Consider the following 23,855-nt stretch of genomic DNA (forward strand, 5'->3'; position numbering starts at 1 on the left):
TATCTTTCATGGACGATTTTGAGTATTAACTCTTAATTGATAATTTAATATATATTTTTTTTACATAAAAATCAATTCTATTTTAAATTATCATCAAGTTATATAATAATAGTGTATATTTTCTGTAACCCGCAAGTAGGGTTGGGTACCCGCGAGTTAAAAGCGGGTAGAGTTAGGGTTGAGATATTCTTAACTCGCAGATAGAGTAGGATTGAGTTTATATAAAAATCTCAACTCGCGGATAGGGTTAGGGTTAGATCCAAACCCTACCCTACCCATTACCACCCCTACTTATACTCATAGTTTTAAAAATTAGACCGAATCGATTGGTCGGACCGATTCAATCGCGAACCGACAACATTAACAGTCAAGTATGTAAAACTGTTGATCAGAAAATCGGTGAAAAATGTTGAATTGGATGAGAACCGGTCGGTCAGACCGAATCGAAATCCAGGCGGTTTACAGAAAAACGGAAGCTCCTCTTTCTCCCTTTCTCCCTTTCTTTCTTTCATTCAGAAAGAGATCACACAAACCCAGCCGAAAAACTACACCACCGCCGCAAGGTGTGGCATACTGCCGCCGTCCGTCGCACTCAAAGTTCGCCATCCGTCCGTCTATCTAGCTTCCCTCGTGCTCCAAGTCTTCAACCCCTGTTCGCTGTCACCGATCGCGGCTGCTTCCTCGAGCTCGGCGTCCGTCGTCTTTGTCTGTTCAGCCGCGCTTTCGTCGCCGTTTGTTTGCCGTTCACGTTCGCGTCTTCGTTCAGCTGTCGTCTTCGTTCGTGTTCTTCGCCGTTCACGTTCGCGTTCACTCGCCGCTCACCGTTCGAGTTCGCATTCGCGTTCGTCTGGAAGCCACGCTGCTCTGCTTCAAACTCTGCGACCAACCCGCGCGCTCCACCTAGCCGTCGAACTGCTCTCTTTTGTCGCCGCCGTGAGTTCCCTAAACCCGCCACCAGACAATACACTCACACAACACCAATACTCTGCTTCAAACTCTGCAACTTCTGATTTCTATTACAATAAGTAACTTTGATTTGGTAGTGGTTTGGATTTTTTCATAGACTGAATTAAGGTTACAATAGTTATGTTCTCTTCTCTATCATATTGATATTAAGCTTTGAATTCTTTTATTTCGTTTTAATTTTACCGCACTCAACATGTTTGATGAAATGCTTTAACCATGTTTCTGGTTGGATTTATAATTTCTAGCTTTTAGAAACTTAGTAAGTTGATTGCATGTGAAATTAGAATAATTGAATCTTAGTAATTAGAAAATTTTAGCTGCACAAATAGCATCTTTGCAGAAAACATATTAGCATGATGATGCCACTTGCATTAGTGTTCTTCTGGTAAATCTTAACTGTTATTGTGAACTTGTTAATTTGCTAATTGTTCTTGTGTTGTTGTTCTGTTGTTCTTCTGTTATTTTTTTATTTTTTTTTGTTTTTGTTGTGATTTTCTGTTCTTGAACTTGTTAAGTTGATAATTTGCTAAATTGTTGGGCTACTGTTGTTTTAATTTGCTAAATTGTTAGGTTGCTGTGATTTAATTTGTTAGATTTTCTATTTAGGTCTTGTTCTTGATTATTTGCCTAATTGTTGTTGTTTATTTATTGTTGTCTTTGAGATTATTGCTTGATATTGGTTATCATTGATTTATTATATGCTTCATGTTTTCATTGTTTTCATCTTCTGAAGGAAAAAAATTCTGTTTTCATTGTTTTGTTGATTGTTTGTTTTGTTTCAGAAATCAATTTTTTGTGATCAATGCTCAAACTCTGAATGTTGTTCTGTTTTGTTTTAAGGCTGTGTTTGGAAGAGGTGATGATTTCTGAGTGTTGTTTTGTTTTTGTTTTAAGGCTGTGTGTTGTGTTCAATTTTCATTTTGTAGGAAATTCTCTGAGGTATATAAGAATTAAGAAAGAAGACAATTTCAACGGTATTACTCTGTTGATTCTGGTCTGTTACAAGCTTGAACATAGAATTGAAGAGAGAAACCCTTTATTATTTCATCATTGGCCTATTTTTGGCATTGCATATTATTGTAGTTTGTTTATTCATAGATCTAGTTGTTTATGATCCCCTTTTGAAGTAAAAAAATGCTGTAGAAGAGTGTTTAGAACCAGTTGCTCTATTCATTGAATTTTTATAGAATCAGCTGTTTATTATAAAATGATTTTTTTGGTTGAACCACGGTTGAACTAGTTGAACCAATGAACCAGTAAACCAGTAACTAGAGCGGTTCGATAATCGGTCCGGTTTTCAGAACCTTGCTTATACTTGATTTGTTGAGTCCAAATTCTAGCAAAATATCTGACTCTTGGTATATGGATCTGTTCTTGCAAATTGATGAGTTGGAACTTGTATAAGATAAATTTGTATCAATGTTCAACTCTGCATTTTAAGTTCCATTGGCAGCAAGTTGTTTTTCATTCTTTTTTACTTTAGGATTTATAGAGACCGGGTTTTATTGTAGTCCGAAAGTAATGAGGTTTCATCGGCTCTAGAACCAAGTAAGGGTCTTAGACCCAGTCAATATTTAGGGTTGTGTGTGGCTGTGTGGGCCCAGACAAATCTGGTTTCATCCAGCCCATGAACACCCCCTAGTGAGTAGCGATGCACTTTTTTTAAGACAAGTCCAAAGGTTCTTCCTTTAATTTACTTGCCTCCCTTGTGCAAGCAAAATGGATTTTTTATCTGTAATTCTTTTATTGTCGAAAGGAGCTAAAATTAGTTTAGGTTAGTGTGCAATGGCGTGGGAAATTGGTTGTTGTTGTTGTTGTTGTTGTTGTTTTGGTAATTTTTTCTTGTTAGTTGGGATTATGAAAATACTATAATGTTTATTTGTTTGCCCTTATGTTTTTGATAAATTATTTTCAGGTGCGCTACTTGCAAATTATGCAAAATGGGATTTTGGAGGATGACCACTAATGATTATTTGATTTTGTATCGGTGATGTTATATGACTTTATACACAAAAAAGTGATTTTTCTTTGCCTAAGTGTTCTGATTTCTTTACTTTCAGCTGAATTATGATTAACACATGACCATGACTCAAAATCTATTTGGCTACCCACCAAGTGTTTGCCAAAAGTCCTCTACGAACAGAGGAAAACAAAGGTGCTTTATTATTGACTTCCATCTATTTGACTCAAATTATCTCCTTTTTTGACTAACTTCGAACAGGATTCATGTTTCTTGAGTCACAAGGTGCCTTGGGAGTATATTAATTCACCAAGAATGGTCTTTGCAGCTACAATGCAAAGGTTTCTTTTACCTTTCCACCCTCTTTTGAACCAGTGCCATTTGGTACGTTCGGTGTCATCACTGCAAAAGCTTGAGAAGGATATTAGAGCTGAGGTGGAAGCCAAAAACTATGTTAAAATCCCTGACCTTCTCATTCCCTTAGAGTCCTGCCATAGTTCAAAGAATAATCCTTTTTCTTTCTTTTCTTCATTTTCCCAGAACATGCAAGTGCAAGTTATTGATGAAATGTTGCAATCTTTTATACCTCTCAGACCTCGCTCTAAGCCTAAGATAGCCCTTTCCTTCTTGCTAACTTACACCCTCCAAAGTTCTCATCCGCTCCCAATTGCACTTGCTGTCCTACAACGGACTCTGCGTTCTGGCTGCTTTCCAGTTCCTCAGACACATGTTCTCCTCACTTCTGCTTGGTTGGATCACCGTTGTCTCTCTCATTCTGTAGCTAATGTTTTGCTTGAGATGCAATCAATTGGATATCATCCTGACTGTGGGACTTGTAATTATCTACTATCGTCTCTTTGTGCAGTTGGTCAATTGGCAGAGGCAGTTAAAGTCTTGAATGGCATGGGTGGAGCAGGATGTATTCCCGATTTTAATAGCTATGGCATTGTGATTGGTGCAATAAGCAGAGCCAGAAAGACTGCTGAGGCAGTGGACTTGATGAAGCAAATGGTTGTGAAATATGGGTTGACTCCAGGACAGGGAACACTAGTGAAATTGTTTGCAGCATTGCGGGCAAACAGGGAGATATGGAAAGCTGTTGAGATGATCGAGTTACTGGAGAAAGAGGGTCACTCTGTTGAGTTCGAGAGTTATGAGGCAGTCATTGAAGGGTGCTTGGAGAAACATGAGTATGTTTTAGCTGGAAAGGTTGCAATGGGAATGACAGAAAGAGGTTTTATACCATATATCAAGGCCAGGCAGAAAATAATTGAAGGCCTAGCTAGCATAGGAGAGTGGAAGATAGCTTGTGCTGTGAGGCAAAGATTCACATCACTAAAATCTTAGCTTTGAAATTATTTAGAATTGTCAAATAACAATTCTTGATGTTGAAGGAGTGACTACGTAATGCAATAAAATTATGGATTTTCAAAATCTATCGAGTTATAATCTTTGAAGTTAAAGCATGAAAAAAATATAAGTATATATAACACAGCTGGATTTTCTTTGAGCTTTTGAATACATTCCATTATAGCATGACTTTTTAGCGATATTAGTCTCATAGGATTGTCTAAGAAAATGACTGATGTAGAAGTTTGTCGCAGAAATAAATGCACCATATTTTTAACTGCTCTATGTCATGTCGTTTTTGCTCAAGTGTTACATTGTTTTTTGTTTTACTAGTTTTCACATTCAATACATGTAATTCATATAGAATCAATGGACTTAGATTTAGTTTATCTTTTCACTGGAATTGGTTAAGCTATCTTCTCTTTCATTTGTTGAAGTTTTGTTTACTTTTTTTATAATATTATAACTTCTCCTTCCCCCATTTTGTTCCTAACTTTTGGTCCCCAAAATGTTTCCTAATCTTCTTGCATGTTACTCAATTTCATATGATTGTTTCGAGGCCATAGTTGAACCCTTCTAAAGCTTTGTAATAATCTTCTTGAGCTAACATGTTTCATTCTATAATCACAGCCTGTCACTAGGCTACAATACTGCTTCATCTGTGATGACAGAATAGCTAGCATCCGTAGTAATGCCACAAGTCCCATCTTCGTCCATGGTTTCACGCTTCATCCTAATATAGCCAGCTTCGCCCCAGTTACTTGCCCATGAGTTTTCCTCTAGTCAATACTTGATAGTTGAAACCTTGTTCTCCATATCCAACTATAGTCACAGCATGATTTAGGTCCCTTCCACAATTTTCTGAAAAGACACCGCTTGAATAAAGTTGAAATGGCAAAACAGACTTCCCATTCTTCTGTGTTGTGCATGTCTGGCCATGTCATTTCAGCCAACTTTCATATCTGCTGCTCAAGATTTTGTTTACTTCAGATGAATTATTCTTGTGGCTTTCAGAACATGCATTCGAAGTTATCCATAGATTGCATGCTACATGGACACAAAGGATTTTACTAATCTTCATGGCTTGTCTTAGTGCAAATTGGAGAACAAGAATCTGATTTGATTTGATTTTCACTGTGAACAATCTGCTTTTATTCTTAAAGAATATAGAGGGTAAGACTCTTGTCTTGCTTAATGCTTTTATTGTTTACCCATTTCAATGCATGCTCATTCTTTTTAGAGGCATTGCGGCTGCATATTTATGTTCTTGTACCCATGCCTTTCAATTCTTATGCTTCTGAGTTTTAACAAAGCAAGGATTCTGTGTACACTTATTTTGCATGACCAAGAAACATAAGGTCTTGAACTTGCACAAGGGTATTCTTTTTCTTCCTCTAACGGCTATTCTTTTTCTTCCTCTAACTGAATTATGTCACCTTTCAGTGTTTTCATGGGTGTGAATTGACCGTTCTAGCCAAGTTTTACATGAGCAATGAGTAATAGATTTACTCACTCTGTATTAAAAGCTGTTTCACACACCTTCTATTATTGGATTTATTGCAACTTTATTCAAAGTGGGAGTCACATCCTATCCAATAAGGGTAATGATAAGGATGTGAGTAAAGGACAGTGCAAAAGGTTTCTATGACTAATGAAAAACAGATTCAAGTAGCATTATTTAAGTGGGAGATGGTATGCAATAATGTCAACATAATTTCAGAAATTTATATATAAAGATGCAGGGATAATGAATCAGTGATAGCTGTCCATCCCCGCTAACTTCATGCCAAAGCCAATGGCACATGGGTATTTTTTGTAAGCTCAATACAACATTGATTAACAACTTGGATTGTTTGAACTCTGCAATAATATATTCCATAGTATACTTAAGGATATGATTATCAGAATATTCTGTATAATCACTTGACAGTCTTTGTTAATAGTGAAGCAGCTGAAAGCTAGACTTGGAAACTTATTGATAGATATCAATTCTTGGATTAAGTTCATTTTTAAAGCAAAAGGGAAATTCCTTCATTAGAAAATTAAATTAATGGCATTTGGGTTCTTAAAATCAACATATTGAGGGACATAATTAGTCACCAAAAAAAGAAAATATTGAGAGTCATAATTAAACGTGGCTTTTTTTTTTTGGAAGGAAAATGCAAAATTGCAAACTATATTTGGGATTCTTCTCTTCTCAATCAATTAGTTGGGATTCTCTTCTTTGAGTTATTATTAGTTGAGATTCTTTTCTTCAAGATTGGTTGGAATTCATTAGCGAGAACTAAGTTACCCTTTTTTCTTTTTATCTCCAAAAGTAGACAATATAATATGGCGAAACGAACAGATGTTGCAATCATGATTGGCATCATGATTGTGGATGATGAATTATTGTCACTTCATTTTTCTTCCGTTTATTGTAAATTTGTGATTATGTTTTAAAATAAATTAGAAAATCAGAAAATAAAAATAAGAAGGAAGGAGGGGGGGGGGGGGGGGGGTTGAAATTTGGTGTATAATATCATCGACTCATAGTGAATGATCATAATTCATAATTGGCCAACGCCAACTGGCTCTAGTTATTCCTTCTCTTATGGATGGGATTATAGTATCCTTATTCTTGTTCATTCTAAAAACAAATAAATATCTAATTCGAGTCTTGTATTTAAAAAAAATAAAACACAATTTTTAACAAAAACTGAATGACAAAATGGCCTTTAATTATGTAATATTTTTAGATATACTTATCTTTTTTCAGCCAAAAATCATGATTGAGAACTGACGGAGGGCTTAAAAAATACACGGAAATGCAAGAGCTAGCTATACTAATCAAATAGCTAGATGCTACATATTAATTATATATGCTATGAAATTCGTCCTTGAAGATGCTCTATTGGCAGGCACTTCACTATATTGATTATTTATATAATAAGATTCGGAATATAAATGATATACATAAAATATATAGTTTATATGCACATCTCATGCAGTTAATGATGACATAGGAAGCTTTGTCAAACACTATTGGTCTTCAAATAATCAAAAATATTATTCGTATATCAAAATCAATCATTAAAATTAATTATTAATATATTTATGTATAAAAATAAATAATTTAATTTATTTTTAATATATATTTATATTTTAACATATATTTTATATTAATAACTGAATTTGGAGTACATATAGCATCGTGGTAAAATAATATATTAATTGCGGTTAAGATAAGATGAATGGAAGAAGGTACCTCGAAACACAGGCACACGCAGAGAGAAAGAAAGAAAGCATATACCCTACATGTGGGAATGCTTTGAGAAGAAAGCAAAGAAAGAAACCACTTCACAGCTCATGTATCGTCTCAATTATTCCACTGCTTATCCTAATTACTTCATTAAACTAATACCCTTGCACCCATATATATATATATACATATATATATGTATATATGTATATATATATATATATGTATATATGTATATATATATATATATATAGGCACCACTAATAGAGTATAAAATCTTATGCACATGGGGTTTGTTCTCCTCACATATAGATAAAGATCATTATCACATTCACAGAGGCATATGATTTCACCAATCACTAATCCCATCAAGTGGGGCTGTCTTGTCTTACCTTTTGTCTTAAGACACGGTCTTTAAAATTTCATCAACAGTAACCTAACGTGATGTATGGCCACCTTATTTTTAGCAACATAATAAGACACATCTTTTTCTTTTCTCCAGTAACTTGTAATTACTTAATTATAGGCGGCATTGCAAGCCAACCATTTCCAATTTAAGATATTTTCTCCAACCTTTAATTAACACTCGAAGAATATTCAAGAATTTGTTAGTACTTAGTAAATAGATATGTGTAATAGTATAGGCTTTTGATATGACATACATACATACCTTGTTTGACTGTGTTATGTTAATGTTACAGAAGCATATATACGCAGACCAAAATGTTACAGAAAATTAAAGCAATGTTGTTAAGATAAGGGATATGAAAAAGGGAGCAATGTGGAGTAGTAAAGAGAAGGTCACAAGGGGCACGTGGTGGATGATTCCTCCCACTAGCTAATAGCTATTAAATCTACGGGCGACTTTCAAGCAATACCGTTGAGGCTTCAGAGAACCCCCTCCCCTCCCTTCCACAGCTGTTTATAGCTGTCCAATCCCATGTGACATTCCACTCCCACTCCCACAACATTACACCATATCCTCTTTCATTTTTTTATATGCTATCTTTATTTAAGGATTTAAAGTTGATATTTAAAAATTATTAGATAATTTGATAAGTTTGACTAAATTACTATTTAATAATTTTTAACTATCAATTTTATATAAAAATATGTGAATTTTTATCTTATTCAAATCCATAATTAATAACATGGATATGTTTATTACAATTATTTTATGTACATAAAAAAACATTCATTCTTATATTGTTTTTATTCACATTTACAAAAATTTGCATAAAAAATATATAATTTATATTTATATTTATAAAAATTTACACACATAAATTAATATAATTTGTATTTATATTTGTTAATATTTATTCTCATGAATTAATAATATTTATTTATTAAAAACAATTTGATCTGTTAAAATTGCTAAAAACTGTTAATCCCAAAATTTTTTCATATATATATATATATATATATATATATATAAATTTAGTGGCTAATTTTGAGTATTAAATAATATTATTATATTTGTTAATTAAATAAAAGGAATTGATTTTATATGGTGTATGTGTTTGTAGTTCTTGTGGCTTTATATCTTTCTGTGTAACATTCCCTGCAATGGCGGATATTATTATTCTAGTATAAATATTCAATTTTGGGTTTCCTCTTTTCTTTCTATCTCTCATCCTTGATCTCCCATTGACACATTTAAATGCAAATGTTGTTAGGGAGACTGCAACGACGTCAACCACATCATCAACAATAACAATAATAACAGCCACAACCAACCAACAACAAAAACAACTATCTCCTCCTCTTCTTCTTTGAAATAATTCTTGGACTTTTATATATTTTGAAAATATATCTCGCACATTCTTTCATCCACACTCATCAATGGCGCAATTGCCTCCCAAGATTCCAAATATGTCGCCAACTTGGCCGGACTTCCCTTCCCCCCAGAAAATGCCACCGCCGTCTCTCAATGCAAGCCAATATCAGCTTCCTCAGAACCCGACCTGGGTGGACGAGTTCCTAGACTTCTCCTCTGCCAGACGCGGCGCGCATCGCAGGTCGGTGAGCGACTCGATCACCTTCCTGGAGGTGCCGTTGCTGGCAGGGGAGAATTGTGGCGGGGACGGTGCCGTCCCCCCAAGGGATAATGAGGAGAGTGAATTTGAAAAGTTCGACGATGAACAATTCATGTCGATGTTCACGGACGAGATTGCTAATGGTGGGGGTATTCCGATGCCGCCAACGATGTCGTCTTCAAACACTACAAGCGACGAGAAAGAAACGAGTTACCAGAATGAGGAGGTTAATGTGAAGAAGAATTCGAAGGATGAGGAAGAACAGGAAATGAAATTGAATTTGAAGAATGAAGCGGATGAGGTTGAAAGCCAATGTAAAGTGGAAGAAGAAAGCAATAATGCGCTGCCTTCAAACAACACCAACAATCTTGCTTCTTCCAATGACCGAATTACTGATCCCAAGAGAGTCAAAAGGTACATTAATATTCATCATTTCATCCTCCTACTTTCATGTTGTTAGTAATAATTTTAATTTTTAATTTACTATTTACCTGCAAAATGTTTTTATTTAAATATGATAATAAAATTTGTTGATTAAATTTTTATATTTTTTATTTTAAAAATCTCTCTCTTAAAATTTTATGTAGCAACTGCAAAATTGCAAAAACATTATTATAATATGAATTTCAGTTTATTATGAATAGTTATTAATGAATTTTATTGAGAATTATTATATGAAAATTGCTTTACTTTACATTTTTATTATTTTAACTGAAAATTTTTGTTTGTTTTGTATTAGAATTTTGGCAAATAGACAATCTGCACAAAGATCGAGAGTGAGAAAGTTGCAATACATATCAGAATTAGAGAGGAGTGTAACTTCATTACAGGTGAGTTATTTATTGCGGCACATAATAATACATAATATTGACTTATATTATTAGAAAGTTGACTTTATTTTTTGTTTGCGTTGACCAAAATTGAAGGCGGAAGTTTCAGTGCTGTCACCACGGGTTGCATTCTTAGATCATCAGCGTTTGCTTCTAAATGTTGACAATAGTGCTATCAAGCAAAGAATCGCCGCCCTTGCCCAAGACAAGATTTTCAAAGATGGTAATTTCTTCATCAACTCTTCATTACTATTTTTAATTATTATACATGCTATTAATAGATTCGCATTCATTTATTTAACTCCTCTTAGGGTGGAAGCTACTAGCTAGCTAGCTAGCTAATTATAGTTATCTTTTATTTAATATATATGGTTAATGTATGTAGGGAGCAATAATAGATCAGATCAATAATAAGCATGAAGTAATAATTAAAAGCTACTTGTTCTGGTACATATAATACAATTAATCATAATGTTTAAGATATATGTGGTGGGTGGATGTTATCAGCTCCAGTACTTTTATTGCCTATAGTATAGTCATAGTAGATTACTAGGATCCACATTATTTATCTTTCTACTTAATTTTTAAACTAAGTTATATGATCAATTAACAATCATGTGAAGTACATATTAAAATTAATTATTAATATAAAATATATATTAAAATATAAAATATATATAATAAAAATAAGTTAAATAATATATATTTAATATAACAGATAAATTTAATAATTAATTTTAATATATAAATAATATTTTTAATTTTGTTCACCTAAATTTTTTCTTTTATTAGACAATCGTTTGATAATTAATTTTGTTGAGAGACTTTTGTTTAGGTTGATCAGTATATAAATAATATTATATATTTAAAATTTTTTATAAATTAAGTTCAATTAAAATAAATAATAAAATTTAAAATAATATTAATCATAACTGATTTTTGTTATATTAAATCAATTTAGTTAAATTTAGATTAATAAAAAGACTTAGATATATAGTATTATTCTATATATTTTATCTAAAAGTAAATAAATAACAAATTACTTTAATAATAATAATAATAATAATAATAATAATATTTACTTTAGAAAAGAGAGCTACTAATTATATATGAAACCGGCAATGCGTGTAGTCCTAGTATTTATATATGTATGATATTTGGCTATATTATATGTGTACACTAAAATTAACTACTAAAATCAGATATTAATATAAAATATATATTGAAATATAAATACATATTGAAAATTAATTAAAATACACATATATTTATATACAAATACATTAATAATTGATTTTAGTGTACGAATAACATTTTTGTATACTCAGTTATAAATTATAATAGGCTAATAAGATGAAAAATATTTTTGTATTATTAGATAAAGTTTAATAATTATGTGGATTTTACGTATGATAGATAATAAAATGAGTATATGAAATATTTTTGATGGGTTGAATATGCATGCAGCTCATCAAGAAGCACTGAAGAGGGAGATAGAGAGACTGAGGCAAGTGTATCACCAACAGAACCTTAAGAAGATGGAAAACAATAACAATGCACCATGCTCATCACCGTTACGAGCGTCGCCGCCGTCGCCATCGCCGTCACCAAGGCAGAATGAACAGATTCTCAATGTTTGACAAGAATTAAACGTTGTAACCCCAACAACATCAACCAAATTATCTATCTATCTAGCTAGGATTTAAGTACATGATGATGAAGATGAAGACAAATTAAAGCTGTGATTCTTTATATTTTTTTACAAAGAAGTTGCAGAATAATTTCGTTTTTGGATGTAAATGTATAAATAATACTGTATGATGGGGTTGTGAGATATTTGGTGAGAAGTTTTATTAGGAAATTGATGATGAAAAAGGGGGAAACTTTTTCTGTTGACTGAGAAGAGTCACGTTCTGAGGCCACATTTTGATGGTTCTGATCGATGGTGGTGGATGCCATGAAACTGTTGCAACCACGTGATGTGTTTTAACTTTAATTTCATTTCTCTTAAGGAAAGGGGACCACTTCTACTCTCTCTCAAAAAGCTCTGTTAATTTCGATTCATGTTGGAAATTATTTGATTTGTGGTTTGTACTATTGTGTAACCATTCTTATTTGATTATCGATTCAAAAAGGGTCCAAATTGTAAATAAACCAAGTTATTATTATCTATGATTTCCAAGTTACTATAATATAGCAAGTTGTTGATTGTTGTTTAAGGAGATAATTAAACCAAATTGGTCATGCATTAATAATATTATTTGAAAGAGACACAGCCATAACTGTAAAATATTTTTTTGTCTCGTTATAGTAAGGTCTTTTATATCTGATATCATATAAGTATGCATAACATCAGAACATGGCTACTGTAAATATTATTAAAACTGTATCTGGCCATGCATTTATTTGATGAATGAAATACGGACCCTAAATGGAGGAAGGACATTTAAGAAATTAAATGTGGGAGAGTGGAGACAATAATATTTCTGATCTGCTCTCTACTACTATAGTATCTGCAATGCATGTAGATATATAATATGTAAAAATGAAAAAAAATGTTTAAATTTTCTGTCATTTAAGAATTAAGAGAATTATTATATATTTAAGATTCTCAATCATTTTCAAAAGTTAGATTTAATTTTTGGAAAATTGAGAGTGACAATTTGTTCTTATATAGATATATAGATACATGTTAGAGCTAGCATATAAATAGTGTTATGACATTTACAGTGGCATGAATGTGATGTTTTGGCTGTCACGAGTCATGACATTGTGGATGGTCCAGTTAAGTAACTCAACTGCATGTGCCTGAATCATAAGAAGAGATGTTAATGCAAGATACCACTACTTTTTTTTTTCTTTTTATATTTTGTTTGTCTAGATTTTTTTTATGTATATTTAATACACAGCCAGATCATGTAGGTATAGACTTATAAGATTTATGCAGTTTCAGTGTGAATACAAGTTTTATTCTACATGATCAAGTGTATTATTTTAGGTAGAGTTATATATGGCTACCACCATATACTTATTTCATTAGTACTGTGGTGCCGCAAGCACAGAGAATAAGTAGAATTATACTGTGTCCTTCTCAATATACCAAGTTTTTGGTACAAGAAACTTTTGTCGACATATATATAACCTTTCTTTGGAATGGCAAAAGATACTCCTTCGTGTTTTTTCTTTTCATTTTTTTGAAATGTACTTTGTTTGGTAAATTATTGAGAAATAACTTACAATTATCAGTAACTTTCTAGGACTCAATCATAAGCAATCTAATTATCTCAAAATATATAATATTTTTATTACATCAACCCAAGTATCAAACATAGTAGATTGTCAAATTTATTTTTTAAATTGGTCTTTGAATTTTTTTGAAATTAAATTTGTTTTTTAAAGATTTTAAATTATTCATCTTAGTCTTTTTATTACTTCTTTTATTGATTGCATTAGAATTGTTGATGTGATATATTAAGTATACCATAACATACATAACAGCCACATATGATAAGTTTATAAAATTAGATGAAATCAAATTTTAATTGAAGAAGACCTAAAAGAATTAGAATCACTCAAATTAGAATTGATTTGATCTAATTTTATAGACTTATTATATTAACAGTCAATTAGAATCGTTAAATATGTACTTGAGTATCACTTAACATGCTATATTGGTAAATTCTGAGGTCATTAACAATAAAAGTTACAAAAAGACTGACGTGACTAACTTAAATAATCAAAGGACGAATTTGATTAAAAAAAATTTTTGAATACCAATTTGGATAATGAATAATATTTTAAAGACAATTTTGATTATTTACTCAATATATTATATATATTTATACAATTATGATAGATGTACATTAAAATTAGATACTAGTATAAAATATATTATAATAGAAATATATATTAAAAATAAATTAAATAATATATATTTATATATATAAATATATTAATGATTAATTTTAGTGTAAAAATAATAATTTTTAATATTTTTAAAATTAAAATAGATGCGACTCACGAATATGCACCTAGCTAGTGTGTGTGTGTCAGATTTGTTTGGAGCTTTCTATAATATGGTCCTTTTCTCTTGTGGTGCTAGTCTACAATACGATGGTAATACAATAATTAAAAAGAATGTTATATGTTTAATTTTAATGACTGTTAGTGTAAAATCGTTTTATATATGCATTAAGTTATATAGTATCATATTAGCAAAAATAATTATTTTTTATATTAATTGTATAAAATGGTTATTTAAATGAACGGTTGTGATTGTACAATTGTGTAAAACTTTATACACTGTCGGTGTATAAAAATTAAACCCTTATTTTGGGGTAAAAAACCATAATAAGCCAACTGGCTCAGAAAATTACGTAAATACGCCAAAGCAGAAATCGTTACAGCAATAAGCCAGATCGTATTTTTATATAATTCGAACCAGGTTGGTTCGAACTCTATTTGTTAGTAAATCGAACCAGGTTGGTTCGAATTATGGTTTATTTTTGTTAGTAATTCGAACCAGGGTGGTTCGAATTAGGTTATTTTATTTGTTAATAAATCGAACCAACCTGGTTCGAATTATGAATGAATGTAATTCGAACCAAGGTGGTTCGAATTATAGAGAGAAAGGGTTTTCCGTGTAAATCGAACCGGGCTGGTTCGAATTACACAAATCATAGGTCGAACCAGACCGGTTTGAATTAGGGTGAGACTGACTGAGCTGTTTATCTATGGACGAGGCAGATCCGAATCGGCCAAAGAGGTGCGGCGTATGGCGCCAACCCGGCCTATGTCACTATTCATAGTTCGAACCAGACCGGTTTGATTGTTTATGAATAATGCGACACTTTCCGTGGATGCAGAAATTAATAAGAAAAAAATAATCACTAAACTGTTTCAAGATTCGTTGATTGTACGAAGTGAATGTCCCACAAGAGAAATAAAAAAAAAAAAAACATAGGAGAACAGACTACAACATAATAAAGTAAATGAACAGAATTGGTGGAGGGAAAAAATGGGTGACAAGACATAACACTGTCACCGAGTTTCAAATATGATGACGGAAAAGACTCTAACATGCCTCTTTGTTTGAAATGCTCTTCTTTGGGGTTAACTTAGCGGAGAAGTATTATTTAAAGACAATAATTAAAATAAAATATTATTCAGTAATAATATTTAAATATTGGAAACTGTCCAAACTATGGAAAAAAAAGTACAAACCACAATCATACATGATTGAACTTTAAAGAAAAAAATACATGAAACATGACTCATCTAAACAGATGCGACCCAGTGCCACAGCGAGGGGGTACCCGTGCCCTCTGACCTCGGCGGATCAACGGCTCGACATCCTCGATGTCATCCTCGTCATCCGGTGGGGCAGGCTGTGCAGGTGGCGCAACATGCAGGGGTGTCGCCGAAATCCCTGCGACAGACTGTGATGCAGCGGTGAAGGCGGATGGAGGAGTACCTCCGAGACGGAACTGGTGACCAGCGGATGAGGATGGAGGCTCATTCAGATCAACATCTAACGGGGCCTGTGTGCCTGAGGTCTGACCACCACTGCGCGGAGTGGCCTCCCCCTGCATGATGGCGCTGATCTCGTCAAGGAAGCGTGGACTCCCAAAGTCCCCAACAAGCGTGTCTGACCCAATGAAGTCTGACCACTGTGATCCGGAGATGCGCCAAGGTGTCCCCCCCTGCTCAGGCTGGTCATCGGCTGGCACACCAACGAAGTAATCTCCAAGAGGGCCTGATCCAAGTACAGCATCACCTGTGTAAGCCCCGGCACCCATCCCTGTACCATACAACTCACCTGCATGACCATGATCGTGTGTGGTAGTACCAGCAGATGCAGCAGCCCCTGAACCACCCCCACCAACGGGCCGATGCTGATCGTCGGTGTCGTCCCGATGGTCAGGACGACCCCTCGCCCTACCTCGCCGGCCTCGTCCTCCGCCTCTAGCGGGACCGGCGTCGTAATCATCGTGCACACCAAGGTCAGGGAACCTCCACTCACGCTGGCTCCTCCGTGTCCCCACACCCATCCTCCTATCAACCCTACGCCTGTCCGGCACGTCCTCCCGACGATCCATGTCAGGAACTCGCCCCGGACCCCGCTGTGAGGCCTCTAATGGAATAGGAACTGCTCTAGGATCCCCCAACTGCGTACTTCTGAACCTGGCTGGGAGGAGGTATAACTCCGAGCAACTCCTGGAACCAGACCTAGGCTGGACGGCCACCCTCGATGTATATATGGAACTCGGACAAGCACCCGCTCACGTAACGGCCGTCCACTGGCAAACCCAGCTGGTATGCCACGTCCTGGAGTGTGATGGTGCACTCTCCGAACGGCATGTGGAACGTGTGCGTCTCTGGACGCCATCGCTCTACGAAAGCACTGACAAGAGCCTCGTCTAGCCGGAACCATCGGTCATTCAGCCTTGCAAGATGGTATAGACCTGCCATCTGCAAGTACGGAACGTATCTGTCATCAAGTCGCATGCCCTGCTGCCGCCGCATGCTCCTAATGCATCGCTGGGGCTGCTCACAAAATGAAACGCTCAGTTAGAACCGGCTTGAAATCCAACCACAACCATAAGCAGCATCATAAATCATCAACATACCATTCTGCTAAATAAGACCGCATAACATTACATGAAAGATAACCAACTAGAAAACAAATCCATAGACCGCACAACTAAACCGCATAAATAAACCAGCCTAACGAGAAACAGCTTAACTAAACCGGTTTACGTAAAAGAGCTACGGTAAAAACAACTAGCATAAAAAAAGTCAAACAAATCACCAACATAAAACCACTAACGAAAACCACCTACCCTAAACCACTAACATAAACCGTTTGCATAAACCACTCGCAAAAACCGCTAACACAAACCACCAACATAAACCACCAACAGAAATCACTAACTTAAACCACTAGCATAAACCACTAACAAAAACTACTAACATTACCCACCTACATAAACCACTAACATAAACCACTAACATAAACCACCATCTAACCCACATGCAAAACCACTAACATAAACCACCAACAGAAACCACTAACTTAAACCACTAGCATAAACCACTAACTTAAACTACTAACATAAACCACCTACATAAACCACTAACATAAACCACTAACATAAACCACCATCTAACCCACATGCAAAACCACTAAGGCACAAATACCGCTAGAATAAAAAATATTTCCGTACTAACCTCCTCGTCGATGACCCCGGCTATATGAGCGACTCCGTCCAACCGATATAACCGTGCCGGATCGTCCCCCATGAGCAGAGTATTCCGTTCAGCTATTATTCGGAGAGAATCTCGGTCGTTTTCTCTGAGATTTTGTGGGGTAGGGGGGAGGAATAAGAGTTCGAATGAGGGTGATTCGAACTCCTTATATAGCCGAATCAAGAGTAATTCGAACCACCTTGGTTCGATTTATGAAGGAGAGTAATTCGAACCAGCTTGGTTCGAATTACATGCTTTGCAATGGTAGTAGTTCGAACTAGCCTAGTTCGAATTATGTGTGAGTGAAGTTCGAACCACCTTGGTTCGAATTACGTTGAAATAACAACCTCTAATTCGAACCACCCTGGTTCGAATTACTACCATTTTGAGTTCGAACCAAGCTGGTTCGAATTATATAAAAATGCGGTCTGGCTTATTGATGAAACGATTTTTGCTTTGGCGTATTTACATTATTTTTCCACTCATTTGGCTTAATATGGTTTTTTACCCCTTATTTTGTGTATATTTTTCTTGGATATCTTTTATCTTTAATATTAAAATTAATTAATAAAAATAAAATTGGATAAACAATTTGTCTTTTACAATAGGATGGTAACATAATAATTAAAAAGAATGTTATATGTATTATAAGTGCAAGCATAATTTCTCAATCATTCATAGGATATAAGCATTCTATATAACGCATCAGTGAATATAAGATTAAGTGATCAATTTCATTCAGAAATCCCAATCCAAACTACCAGTGTTGTGTTGTCCCTATAGTGGAAAGTGCCAACACCACTAACACAAGTTTTGGCACATGAATAGTTTTAACCTTGTTTTTCTTATATGCTTGTAGCCTCGTACTACTACTACTGCTACCTTGCATACATGTAACATGTGACTGGATATAGACATAGTACGATAAAAGAACGCCAAATGGCAAAGGATTTTACTTTCACTCTATAATAAAATTGTTGAAGGCATACCAATCATTGTAGGTGCAAAAAGGATTGATTTCAAAAGATACCACTGTTGAGTATGAAAAGGAATAGAGGCTGACAGAAAAATACACTCAATTCAACTCTTTGCTATACCAAGCAACAGAATATAGACATCGATATATGTGTTTGTCCATAAAGATCCAAATTACAAGCAGATAAAACAAATATTCATAATTTGTTATGTGCTACCACATAATTCTATGTAAGAATGAATTACCATAGTTTGTTCAACAATAAACCTAGAATTAATCAAACATTAAAACTCTACTAAGCAGTTAGAGAAGCATCTTCAGGGGAGTTTCAAGAACTCGACTTTTAACATTAATTTCATGCAATTGTTTTTACATGGTCCTCCTTCAAGCTCTGTTCAATGGCCAAATGCTTCTTCTTCAACTGTCCCTTCTTGGTGATCGGCTTGTGCTCGATGATTGCTCTGTATTCGGCAAAAGCCTTGTGAGTTTCCCTCAAGGCCTTTCTGTATTCCTCCAGAAGCCTTGCCATCATGTCAAGTTCCTTCTGTAGTCTATACAAATTCATCTGTCCCTTCTTTCTTTCATCCACCATTGCCCTGCGCAAATCCTCTATCTTGTTGTCCCGGTTCTGAATCTGGTTTAGTAGGTTCTGTAGACTCATTGCAGAGTCTTCACAAGACCTGTTCTTTGTTGCATACATCAATGCAGCCTTCTCCATCCAATCTTGCATCCGTGCCATACAGCCATCAAAGTCAACAGGCTCAGCATTATTACATGGATTATTATCTATTCTCAGCCTTTTGTTATTGCCACTCAAAGAAAGATTTGTGTTATCATAATCCAATTCAATTGCTCTCTTGTGACCCTTACCAACAAATAAACTTCCGGAAGTCATTTCAAGATCATCCTGAGAAGAGATAAAGTCTCTTTCAGAATTCAACTCCAAAGAATCATTCTCATACTCTTCATCATCTTTCTCTTCCACGTAATCGAAACTATTCACATTGACATCACATTGCAGCAAAATCGGCTTACCCAGATGATCATCCAAACCAAAATCCAAAATTTCCTTGTCCCCTTCAATACTCTTCTTTTGTAATTTAACATTCCCTGAACTGAGTTCAGTATTATGCTCCTGAAACTCATCATCAACCTCTACTACCAAAGGAACTTCCTTCAACAACTCCTCACATTGCACCTGGATCAAAAGCTGCAAATGAGAGGCATAGTAACACTTAACCAACCCAACCTCCCTCATCTCCCTCTCTACCATGCTCCATATCAACCCAACCCAATCAACCTTCCCAAAATGGCCTTCCCTAATCAAACTTTCACACTCCAAAACCTCATCAGGCATCACCATCACACCCTCATCACCATCATCATCATCATCATGCAGAACCATCCGATTCCACATAAACTCCTCAAGGAATTGAACCGATTCAGCAAAGTCCAAACCTTCCAACACTTGTCCAAAAATCTCACCTTTCTCCTCCTTCAGGGGCAGCAGCTTCAGCGCTATCCCCAATTGAGTTCGATTCGCCGAAACCCTAACACCGTTGACGTAACCGCACCGTAGGGAAGGTTCGTAACTATCTACAAGCTGTTCTATGAGATCAACCCGAATGTGGCTATCGAATTCGAGATGCGCGAAGTCCCAGAGACCGATTCGCCTTAAGAGCTTCTCGTGGCGCGCAAAGTTGAGGTTTTTAGAAGGTTTGAAAGGAACAGGTTTGAGTGTTCGGGTCATGAACCGGGTCTTCGGTTCCTGATGGGTTAGGTTCGCGAAGGGTTGGTTGCCGTCTGCGTTGTGAAGAGGAGTGTCGTTTTCTTCTTCCATTGGAAGATGTGGAGAGTGCTGTTGAGGATTGAGAACGGGAATTGGGATTTAGGGTTTTCAAGGAATGAGTATTATTAAGCTTTAAGAATTGACTAAGGTGTGTGATTTAGTGAAGGGTTTAAGACGAATACGAGGGATTAGAGTGGATTTATACGGGTTAATTATTAATGGCGGTGATGACGATAGCGATTCTCTGCCCCCAACGGACGCTTCTTTGCTCGTTAATCGTCCCGCCAAATTACAAATAAATTAATTTATAAATAATTATTTAAATAAATTTTTAAAAATTTTAAAAGCTGATATTTTACTTTTCGAAAAAAAATTAACACACGTATTCATTCTTGTTATTTTTTTTGTTAGGAAAAATAGTCTTCAAACTAATTTTCATCGTGACTCATTAACAAAAAATTAATGTTCAAAAAACCGGATCGGTCATCAAACTGTTCTAGTCACTGGTTTACTGATTTATTGGTCTAATCGGTTCAACCGGTAGTTCAACCAAAAAAATCGTTTTAGAATAGAATAATAAATAAATTATAAATACACATCCTAAAATATAATTATAGTCTGATATAAATCTTAAAATATTTTCGAAATTTAAAATACTACATAAAATATCATCAACCAAATACATATGATCTTATCAAAATTCAAATTCAAGTTAAATAGTAATAAAAGCATATCTAAATATTAACTCTAGTAATCTTTGCTAGATGTTTCTTCATCCTGTGAATTCCACCTCCATTGAAAACTTGTAGACAAAATAAACATTAATATTGTGGTTTTTCATTCACCATTTGTACAGCAACATATTTCCAAGCTAAATCTGTTTTTCCCCTAAGGTTAGAAGAACCTTGTGACTGACTATCGTTAGCACTACGGGAATTAGGATTAGCAACATTATCATTCGAAATAGGAGGATCGACAGGCATGTTATCAGCAGTTGCTTCTTGATTAATACTATTTTCCATAACTGAAATTAATAACAGCCACAACACAATAAAATTAAAAACAGCCACAGCATCATCATTCAACACAACACAATTTTGCCTATTCAGCCATTCAACACAACACAATTCTGCCTAGTGCATATGTCATTCAGCCATTCAACAAAAACTGAAAAACCTCAATTCCCTGGAAAACACCAAAACAGCAAAATTGTAAAGTAGCAAAACAATACAAAATTGCAAAGCAGCAAAACACCAAAATTGCAAAGCAGCAAAACACCAAAACAATACAACATCAACATTAGGTAGAATCAGAACCATACATTCGAATTTCTAACATAGAAGATGAAAGCTTGAAAGTTGAAACAGAGAAGATGAAACAGAGGATTTACTCACCTGGGTGCTGACGAAGCTAAGACCAGCGACGACGAAGGGAGAGGTCAGCGAAGACGAAGCGGCGGTGCTGAAGAGCAGGCGACGGTGATGGCAGCCTGAGGACCACGGGGACGCTGGGAGCCTGGGAATGCTTCAGAAGGGGCTAGGCTGAGATGAATGAACGGGCGAACTGGGGAAGAGACCACGCGACAGTGGTGGCGGTCACGACCAGCAAACCCCGGCAACGGCGGTGACGACTGGGCTGGGGTTTTCAAATGCTTCAGAAGGGGCTAAGGTTCACCGTTCACGCCTAGAATCTGGAGTGAGACTGAGATGAATGAACGGAAGAAGAGACCACGCGACGGTGGTGGCGGTCACGACCTGCAAACCCCGGCAATGGCGGTGGCGACTGGGCTGGGGTTTTCGAATGCTTCAGAGGGCTAGGTAGGGTGTGAGAGTAAGAGACAGTGAGAGTGTGAGAGTGCGATTTGGGAATGGGGGAAGAAGGGGGTTCCGAGTGGTAACGGGTCGGGCGAGTCGGGTTTCAATTTTTTTAATTTTTTAAAAAACCATTAAAAACGGCGCCGTTTAAGTTTTTTAAAAGAACCGGTCGGTCACCAGTTCGGTCCAACCGGCCGGTTTTTAACCAGTTCACTGGTTTTTTTGCGATTTTCTCTCCGCCAGTTAATACAAGAGGACCGGACCACATGCATTGTCGGTTTACAGTTAAATCGGTTGAACCGGCCGGTCCGGTCCGATTTTCAGAACCTTGCAAAAAATACTAAGTTGACACATTAACTAGCACACATCAGCATTAAGTATCCACACATGCGAGGTTTATGTGTGCAAGAGAATAAAACAGTTTTTGACTTTTTTTTATTTACTTTTTCAATTATGTTTTTCATCCACCACACTACCCTCTTTTTATTCTTCCTCTTCTTTTTGGTCTCTACCCTCTTCTTTTCTCACCCATTTTCTTCTCTTGACAACTACCTCCTCGATTGCAGGCCGCATTTGCCATTGTTGCCACTTTCTCTCTCTCCGCCGACCACCGTCTCCTCTCCGCCCACCTCACCCGAACACCCAACTTTTCTTTTCACTCCCCTTTAAAGAATTTAGATTATCTAAATTTTAGAGAGTAAAATGTAATCTCTCATCTTTATATATTTTCTCCTTTATATTTTCTTTTAGTCCACCTATAAAATAAATAGTGAAAAATTATAATTTATCTTTTCAAATAAAATTCAAAATTTAAAAGATCCAAATCCCTCTTAAAAATGAACATTAACCTCAGTAAAAAAATATTACAATTACTAATATTTGCATAAAAATTCTGTCTTTCTTGAACCTGTATTTTATGTTGCATCCCTTCAAATTTTCATTTTGTGAAAATTTACTTTTGACTATAAATTCTCTTGGCTCCTATGTTAGGTATAAATTTGATCATGAAAGAGGAGAGTAAAAGAGAGAATAATTAATTCTTTATTTTATTACTTTATTAATTGAGTCATTTTTTTACTTTAGAAATTTTGATTTTTTAATAATATGTATCTAGTTAAATATTTTAAAAATATTATTTATATACTAAATTAATTATTATAAATAGTCACTATATATTTGTTTATATCTTATTTAATTTATTTTTAATATATATTATATTTTAACAAATATTTTATATTAATAACTAATTTTAATATATATTTAAATAGTAGTAAATATTTAAAGTTTATTCTCTCTAATGTAAAATAAATAAATTAAATTATACCATATCGAATCAAAATAAAAAAACATCAATTAAGGCATAAAAATTAATATTTTAATGAAATTTTCACCGCTAAAAATATAATATACAAGAGGTTGGTAACACAATGTGACAAATTGTGGATTAATAGTTTAATACTATTGGGATATCAAAAGATGCTGCTTGAGGTGAAGTCATTCCGTACAAGTTTATGCTAATCACATAGCAAGGGAATTGAGAAGACATCCATGCTCAAGTGGCGTCAACTCTGCTCTTTCTTGTCACACAAGAAACTATGTTGTTGACCGCAAGATACCACTTCCCAATACATTAATTGAATGA

General features: G+C 34.9%; 3 protein-coding genes across 17 annotated transcripts; 2 read left to right on the forward strand and 1 right to left on the reverse strand.

Moving 5' to 3' along the window:
- The first annotated feature begins 425 nt into the window (after positions 1–425).
- Positions 426–4,486, forward strand: LOC130946356 (pentatricopeptide repeat-containing protein At1g06270). Of its 15 annotated transcripts, none has more exons than XM_057875082.1 (5): positions 426–933; positions 1,893–1,940; positions 3,027–3,121; positions 3,212–3,267; positions 3,792–4,485. In XM_057875082.1, the coding sequence occupies exons 3-5, from the start codon at positions 3,045–3,047 to the stop codon at positions 4,271–4,273; spliced, it is 615 nt and encodes a 204-aa protein (XP_057731065.1). In that variant the 5' UTR covers positions 426–933; positions 1,893–1,940; positions 3,027–3,044; the 3' UTR covers positions 4,274–4,485. The 15 variants fall into 15 exon arrangements, 14 of the variants coding, with proteins under 14 accessions (XP_057731065.1, XP_057731064.1, XP_057731058.1 ...); XM_057875081.1 differs by having other exon boundaries at positions 2,882–3,121; positions 3,792–4,484; XM_057875075.1 differs by having other exon boundaries at positions 3,255–4,486.
- A 4,682-nt stretch (positions 4,487–9,168) lies between these two features.
- LOC130945321 (basic leucine zipper 34-like) lies at positions 9,169–12,578 on the forward strand. The gene is made up of 4 exons (XM_057874055.1): positions 9,169–9,970; positions 10,296–10,386; positions 10,483–10,609; positions 11,854–12,578. The coding sequence occupies exons 1-4, from the start codon at positions 9,363–9,365 to the stop codon at positions 12,024–12,026; spliced, it is 999 nt and encodes a 332-aa protein (XP_057730038.1). The 5' UTR covers positions 9,169–9,362; the 3' UTR covers positions 12,027–12,578.
- A 6,387-nt stretch (positions 12,579–18,965) lies between these two features.
- Positions 18,966–20,450, reverse strand: LOC130945878 (uncharacterized). The gene has a single exon (XM_057874572.1). It carries the CDS (start codon positions 20,448–20,450, stop codon positions 18,966–18,968), a length of 1,485 nt encoding a protein of 494 aa, XP_057730555.1.
- Between the last annotated feature and the right edge of the window lie 3,405 nt (positions 20,451–23,855).

This window comes from Arachis stenosperma, chromosome 8 (assembly GCF_014773155.1).
Source record: "Arachis stenosperma cultivar V10309 chromosome 8, arast.V10309.gnm1.PFL2, whole genome shotgun sequence".
Classification (NCBI taxonomy): domain Eukaryota; kingdom Viridiplantae; phylum Streptophyta; class Magnoliopsida; order Fabales; family Fabaceae; genus Arachis; species Arachis stenosperma.